General features: G+C 40.6%; 2 protein-coding genes across 5 annotated transcripts in view; both read left to right on the forward strand.

The window, feature by feature from the left end:
* The window catches only part of cbwd (COBW domain containing), a 20,118-nt gene extending 16,688 nt beyond the window's left edge, over positions 1-3,430 (forward strand). For all 4 annotated transcript variants that reach the window (XM_061767831.1, XM_061767830.1, XM_061767832.1 and 1 more), the window contains 4 exons: positions 1,223-1,291; positions 1,408-1,473; positions 1,617-1,743; positions 2,916-3,430. In XM_061767831.1, coding sequence (XP_061623815.1) covers positions 1,223-1,291; positions 1,408-1,473; positions 1,617-1,743; positions 2,916-2,983 — 330 coding nt within the window. In that variant the 3' untranslated portion in view covers positions 2,984-3,430. The remainder of the gene's footprint in view (positions 1-1,222; positions 1,292-1,407; positions 1,474-1,616; positions 1,744-2,915) is intronic.
* Positions 3,431-5,526: 2,096 nt separating this feature from the next.
* On the forward strand, positions 5,527-7,753 carry foxd5 (forkhead box D5). The gene has a single exon (XM_061769304.1). The coding sequence runs from the start codon at positions 5,643-5,645 to the stop codon at positions 6,588-6,590; it is 948 nt and encodes a 315-aa protein (XP_061625288.1). The 5' UTR covers positions 5,527-5,642; the 3' UTR covers positions 6,591-7,753.
* Positions 7,754-8,039: the final 286 nt, after the last annotated feature.

The following is an 8,039-nucleotide window of genomic DNA, read 5'->3' on the forward strand; positions in this document are numbered from 1 at the left end:
GGCTTTATAGCAGACTGTATTTAAGGATGCAGTTCAACATCAAAATTGTCATTTTCCAAATTTATTTTTGAGTATCTTTTCATTAGGTGTTTTCTTTAGAAATGGGCCTAAATGACTCATGAGCGCAGTTTGGTTTCTGTTGTTTCATGCCCATTAAGTTTTACCACAGGATGGGTACAGATGAGACGTGTGTGTGTGTGTAAATAACGCCATTGTTGTCTGTTTTCGCCACGTTCCCTTTTCCCGCATGAAGCTCGACCCTCCCTCAAGTACCCCTCAGCACACACGCACCCAACCCCTCCTCACCCTGTTACTCTTTTCATGTAAATGAGAAAGCTGTTTTTCTGTTGTTATACCAAATGACAAGGAAGTGTGTAACCTTAACACTTCAACACAAAACCAGCAAATATCTGCAAAGTGCTCCTTTAATGCCACAAGGAAGCTTAGAGAGGAGGGTGAAAAGTGAAGCGGGGGTGAGTGGGGGTGCTGTTTCGGGCTGTTGTACGCAGATGAAGAGAGGTGCCGAGTGGAGTTGTGGTTTTCGACATGGTCGTTGACAAAGTCATCAACCAGGGTGTCTTTTGTTTAACAGTCATAATGGCTTTTTTTATTTCACTGGTCTATAAATTACAAATATATTGTTGTATTTTGAATGTCTGCCGTATGTTGTATTGAAGATATAAACTGAATAGTCGCAACGTTTGGACGATTTGCACAAATACTATACTACTACCATGCAAATTGAGTCAAAGACATCGTTATTTTGTAAAAGAATGAATGAAACTAAATAATTGTAGTTTTATGACAATAAAACTGTAATATTATGAAAATGACACTGCAATATTACAACAATGAGGTTGTAATATTCAGAGAGCAAAGTTGTAAAGTTACAGGATTTTTTTGTACGCAGTGAGAATTTTATAAGAATAAAGTCCTAAATTATTTTACAAGGATAAAGCCATGATATTAACAGATAAAGACTTTTAGAGGGGGGGGAAAAAACATCACAAGATAGAACTTGTGAACATTTTTATGTATTTTCTTTCTTTTATTATCATTCGGTAGGCGGAATTTGCAATCTGGCTCATGCATTGGATCACATGATGTGTACTTATGTTGTGGCTACTGTGTGTTTACAGTACGTCGTTGAATAGAGCAGAAAAGTACATATAATGTGACTGTCATGTCATTTGTTTTAAAATGAATCCTCCTCTATTTTCAGAGTATTTTAACAGTGACTTTTGAAGTGGCGGGAAGTGTTTCAGAAGACGCTCTAAATGTTTTCATTCAGGTACAAACGCACGTGATCATCCTCTGCTTTGCATCCCCGCTCCCATTCCCCAATTATCTCCCTCACAATGCACCCCTTTGAGAAAGTAAAGCCTCTCTTTTCCACACATTTTGCAGGATCTCCTCTGGGAAAAGACACTGCGAAACAAAGAGGGGAAACCCATGACTGTCATTCGCTTAAAGGTACAGTAAAACACAATGGTCACCATGGTGGCGGGCAGCCATCAATAACCCGCTCCCTTATTATCTGTATTCAACGGTCCCGGGCCCTTTCTTTCACCGCTGATGAATCTGTCACTCGCAACATGTGACGTGCGTGTTCTTAGGGAATCGTGTCATTGGCGGCCAAAGCCCACCAAGTCATGCTGCAGGGGGTCCACGAGCTGTATGAGCTCAATGAGACTCCCCAGCTTTGGGAGGAGCAGCCGCGGATCAGCCGGCTGGTCTTTATAGGTAAAGACACACACACACACTACTTTTCACGCATGTTCCCTTCATTCACTCGCATTAAAGCTGCACTCACTAATGTTCACTAAATGCAGCTAATGTGTAACACGGTCATTGAAGCATGAGTCTTTATATCTCACGAGAAAGACCGAGGAGAAAATCCACATGACTTCTTACGGATCATTCTAATGACATATGGAAGTACCTTTTTTTAAATGACAACTAGAATAGTGGTAAGTAGTCAGTTACCTCAACTGATATATTTACTGTAAATAGGCTCTACTATTTACAAAACAAAAATTGGGATATTGGGCTTCTCGGTGACATTTTAGGGGGACCGTAAAATGCAATCTGTTTTCTAAGGAGGAGCTGAAATGACAAATTTGACAACAGAAATCCATGGATCGACCAATAAATTCCGTCAATTAGAATTGGTATTTGAAGAGTCCTTTTCATCTTTACATCACGAGACCAAGACAACACCTAACAATTAATCAACCTTACCTCGCCTCGTGAGGCTTCAAACAGGATATTCTCAGAGGGAAGTAGCCACTGAGCTCAGAGTGTCACAGGGGCATCAGCAGGTTGCAACAGAGAGACTGGAAGAGTCACAGAAATGCATAGCAGTGAACGTCCTTGCAAATGCATTGGTTCATTCACGGCTCAAACACCTGGGATAAAATTTTCCGTTCAGCTCCTCGTTAGAAAACACCAAGTTGTGTAAAAAGTGCTGAAACACATTTAACTATTGGACAAAGTTTAGAAAGGCTTAAAGTTCACTTGTAAAAGGTTACACTGTATTTTTAGTTCATCCTGAAATTTCACTCAAAATTTAATTGGATGAGTTAATTGGTCATTAAATTTGTTCCGCTTTACACCCAAAAAGAAAAATAGTTTGATATTTTGCATAGTCTTTCCTGACTGAGCTATTTGCGGAACGAACCGTGACTTTAAAACCTTGACATGTAGCGAACTGTGATTTCTGACTTGCTAGTACACCCCTAATACTGTAAATAACATCATAAACAATAGGAGGATGCCTGGTGGGATATATTTCAGTCATCTTCAACTGTGCATGTCTAGATTTTGAAGTCTGTTTTAAACGGTTTCCTTCATTGACTATTGCAGATAATGGTAACATAGACTGTTTGTGATGGGAATTTCTGTCTGTCCCTCAGGAAAGAACTTGGACAAAGATATTCTCCAACAACAGTTCATCTCCACTGTGCTACAAAGGCACGAATAATCTGAAGATCTTTTCCTGGAAAACAGTCAATTCTGTAGCAGGGTTTTGGATTTCGGTCACTTAAGAAGACAGATTAAGCTTCACTTATTCACTGAAGATTGAAGCACACCAGAGGTTAGCTAATGATAACACTAAGTCCAAACATAAGAGGACAGTCTCTTTACTTAGAAAAGGGCCTTCTGAAAAAATACATGATAATACTGTAATCGTGTGCTGGATGTTACTTATGTACGTAATGCAATTAACAAGTAACATGATTACAAAACTATTTTTAATTAAGATGGCAAATTCCACTGTAGAATGAAAATCATGCATCTCCAATTATTATTTACTTTTTACATGAAAAACGAATATTTTATTTTGTGTGTGTGTGTGTATTCTAAAACAAAATATTTGGAGTTAAATCATTTTCGTTTCACAGCATTAATAAATTTTGTTTTAAAGCTGTATCTTGTATTCTTGTATGTTTTAGTCTTATAATACCAATAAATATAATTTTGGTTTCCGAAATATTATACTAAACTTTAAACCTTCACCTCATTAAACTAAACAGCAGCAGAACATCAAGCAGAAAGAAATATCACATGATATACCTCCCAAAATGTACAGTTTGAAACACATGTTAAGTACTAATACTTTTTCCAATATTGGAGATCATGGGCTTTGGAGATGATGAATTTGTAACTTTAATTTTTCTGGTATTCTCTAAAATTATAATGCGTAAAAGTTACAACAGTAAAACATAATCCAACATGATACATGCAAAATTGGGGAAAAGTACATTAATATGTCACAGTTTGTTGTGATAAACTATAAGTTTTACCAAACCAATGATAACTTGTTTGGAGAATGGGTTTTAAGCAATTTCATTGTAAAAGCAAAAAAAAAAAAAAAAAAAGAAATAAAGAAAAAAGCACACCCGTGTGCCGAAGTCGTTCTTTTCCTTTCATTAAGAACACGAGCTTAAATGATTAACAGGTCTGCGCTGAGGTGCTGCTGCCTTCACCTTAAATTAAGTCTGTACACGCCATAGTTGATATTTGGCTGCCATGTGAAGACCATTACGCGCACACACATGCACTAACGCACACGGGGTCAGGTGAGGAAATGGGTGGAGTTTTCCCAGCTCTGCTCATTAGCAATGGAGATGTCGTTTTTGTTTGTGTTTTGTTTTTAAACACATCCGCTCACTTCGCTTTGAGGATGGCTCCCGCTTTATTCAAGCCCGGGTCGTAAACCCCCCCCCCCCCCCCCCCGAAGCCCCCCGAAGCCCTGGCCTCAGTTGAGCCGAACGGCACCGTGCAGCTGCGGCCGTTTCCTACTCGATTCTGATGCTGATTGGCCTCGTTAAGAGCGGCCATTGGCTCTTTGCTGCGCTGCCCCGCGGGACGTCCCACCACGGCCATTTTCATGGTCACGCCCCCCCCGCGGACATCCCGAGGTGGCAAACTAAACGAACCCGCGGGGTGATTCCCACCAAAAAAAAATTTAAAAAAAATGGAAACACTTGCTTATCACGAGTTAAGACGTGCTGTTACTTACACGACTTCAAAACATCCCACACCGCTCCATGCCAACTATGCTGAGAAAATGTCAAATCATACCAAAAATACATTTTAACTTTATATATAAATACGAATTTGTTTGATGCAGACAGCTCAAACTGTATTTCCTAAACAACGTTCATTTTGACTATTAAAAGTACTGTGCATAAAAAGTCTGTGTCTGTGTGTGTGTGTGGGGGGGGGGGGGGGGGGGGGGGGGCTAAATGCTAATTTTGCTAATAACGTAACCTTTACATTAGTTTATGTAAACCACAGATATATGCATGTTACAGACTATGGTATTCATTTACTGTATATGAACTATTTTTATTATGTTTGTAAAAAAAATTATAATAATAATATTACCAATATTTACTTTTATTAAATATGACAGCTTGTATTTAAAGTACTTAATTTTCGGTTGCACATGATTCAAATGTGGTGAACTGACGTAATGTTCCCCTCTTTGCACGAAAATAGTGAAATATATGTTAGTTTAACGCATTTTAATCATTTGCAACCGCTATGTTTGAATTAAGTAACTTCAAAGGACTTTTTTCAGTGTATAAAAAGTTTTTCTATGAGTAATGTTGAAATATTTGTTTGATGCCGAATGGCCCAGTGTAACACTTTTTTGTCTATACAGTCATATATTTTGACTTTCATGTGTGGAAATACTTTATAATGAATAAAATATAAACCTTTTGTCTTAAAAATGACAGATTATATTTACATCGTATTTAATGTGCATACTGTACTTATGTGTTTGATGCAAGCTAGCCCATAATAACTTTAAATATTTTGTGTTTGAAAATGTATATTTGTATAAAACTTTAATTTGAATCACAGTCCTCCTTTGCCCCCCGCCCCCGCCCCCCTCCCCGAGCCCTGTGGTGAGGGGGCCTTGTGATAGGTCCATAAGGCCCCCACCCCGGGGCAAAAGCCTCCCAGTTTATAAAGCTTCTTCCCCTGGGTCAAAGCCAGAGGAGTACGAGCACATGTACTTTTACGCACGAGCGATTTGGGTTTTTACGCACGGCGCGTCGTGCTTCATTTTGGGGGGCATTTATTTATTTGTTTATTTATTACATTTGTTTCGCGTTTTGAACTTTGCCATGACACTCTCCGGTCAATATGAATCTTCCTCACGCGCCGACTTGCCTCTGGAGGAGGTCGAGATCGACATCGTCGGCGAGGACGAACCGGAGCCTGCGGGCCGTTACGCCGAGTTGGACTCCTCCGGGGCGGACTCCTCCGCGGAGAGCGAGAGCAGTTTCTGCTCCGGGAAGGCCGGTGGGGGGAGCCTGTTGAAGCCTCCTTACTCCTACATCGCCCTCATCACCATGGCGATCCTGCAGAGCCCCATGAAGAAGCTCACCCTGAGCGGCATCTGCGACTTCATCAGCAACAAGTTCCCCTACTACCGGGACAAGTTCCCGGCTTGGCAGAACTCCATCCGGCATAACCTGTCCCTCAACGACTGCTTCGTCAAGATCCCCAGGGAGCCGGGCAACCCCGGGAAGGGCAACTACTGGTCCCTGGACCCGGCCTCGGAAGACATGTTCGACAACGGCAGCTTCCTAAGGCGCAGGAAGCGATTCAAGAGGAACCAGCCCGAGTTGGGGAAGGATGGACTCGTGTTCTACTGCCGGCCTTTCGGGCAACCGTACCCGGTGCAGAGGCGCGTCAACCCGGCCGCGGTGAGCTACGCGCCCATGCGGGACGGTGTCATGATGCCTCCGTCGTCCTATCACTTGTTGCCGCATTCTCGGAGTGACCGCACAGGACCCAAAGACTTGAGCACCACAGAAACGCCCGAGCCCACAAGCGCGCAGGCTAAGTGCGCCTTCAGCATAGACTCCATCATGAGCAAACCGGCTCCCACCACTGGGGGTCCCCTACACCAGAACCCTCTCGCCTTCCCCAATTTAATGTTGAACCACGCGGCCTGCTTTGTCCCCACACTCCTGCAGAACCCCAGAACTCCTTTTGCGCCCCATGCCATGTTGAGTGCTTCCCCCCTAATAACCGAACAACTAAGACGTTCCTATTCACACTGCTGACGTGTTATTATTACTAGTACTATGCCGACTTGTTGTTGTTGTTGTTGTTGTTCTTCTTCTTCTTATGTTTAATGGTGTCATTGTTCTAAGACACTTGTTGCTCATTTCTTAAAGAAATATTTGGACTGCATGATATTTATGTTGACACAATCCTGAGGGGATTCCTACATCGCTTAAGCCAGTGGTCCTCAAACCTTTTACACAAACTACCACCTCAAAAAATAATGAGCCCTGCATGTCCCGCCATCATGACCAATATTTAAATACACTAGTGTAGTAGGCCTAAGCTGTCATCAAAAACGAGACAGAGGTTTTATATGAGAAGTACACGTTTTGGAAAGACTTCTCCATTCAACTGCACGAGAAAGCCTTTCAAAGCTTTTGACTGGTAGTGAATATTTAATATGAATGTAAGCCACTGTAGCATTGTGTTTGAACAGTTTGAACATTAACACTATGCTTAATGGTAGGGGAACAATAAGAATTCTATTGAAATATATTGTACATATGAGATTTTAGAAGTGCCTAAATAAATGTTTAAAAAGAAAAAGTTCTGAAAGATGACATGGTAATTCTTCAACATAAAAAAATCAATACAAGTGAACTGTAATTAGGCAGCGGTTGTTTTACATAGAGTGCCCACCGACCACACTTTTACAATCACTGGCTTAAAGCAATGTAAATAAGATTCAGTGATCTGTTGCAATTATGCTGGATGATGACTTGTTCCTAATTATCCCACGAAATAAATATTACAACTGTGAAAATAAATCTTTTGGTTACTTCGTACTATATGCGTGTCTGTTTGCAGAGGTGGCACACTCACACTATGAAGTAGTGCAGATACTTGTGCAAAAAAACAGAAAAGGACTGGTAAAAAGTAGAAGTTTTGATTCAGGTAATTTGCCTAATTATCCATCTATGTTTTAAATTCTATGCGATGAAATACACTTACATATCAGCGAAATGAATGTCCTCTACGGTATTATTGAAATACAGTACTCTTTTGTATTCGCTTTCAAAATAATAGTACATGAAGTTTGTAAAACAGTTTCCTCACTTGGCCACAAGATGCCGCCATTGACCAACTGTTGGTGCACAGCTTTTTTGTCTTACTTAATTCATTTATTTTATTGAAAAGAAAGCACTGCATTTCAGTATTAAGTCGCATGCTAATATCAAAGTGAATGTTAAAAATTATGTTTAAGCTTAACGATGTGAGACATAAAGAATGTCAAATAAAAAGCAGGGTCAAGAGATCACAATTTTGGACTTGAAAACGTGTTTTATTGAGTATTTAAGTATACCAATTTTTTAAAATGATTATTATTTTTTGCATGTTCTTTGGTACAGCCCCACAACTGTCCAGTGTCATCAGTCAGAGTCTATTTATATTTGGGGTCTGCCTCTCAGATGATTGTGGACCCTCCCCGTGCTCCTTCCCCCCCC

The sequence above is a fragment of the Phyllopteryx taeniolatus genome, chromosome 3 (genome assembly GCF_024500385.1).
Source record: "Phyllopteryx taeniolatus isolate TA_2022b chromosome 3, UOR_Ptae_1.2, whole genome shotgun sequence".
Lineage (NCBI taxonomy): Eukaryota > Metazoa > Chordata > Actinopteri > Syngnathiformes > Syngnathidae > Phyllopteryx > Phyllopteryx taeniolatus.

Bases quoted from the DNA above. Each gene is read 5' to 3' on its own strand.
- foxd5 (XM_061769304.1), top strand. From the start codon at position 5,643: ATGACACTCTCCGGTCAATATGAATCTTCCTCACGCGCCGACTTGCCT.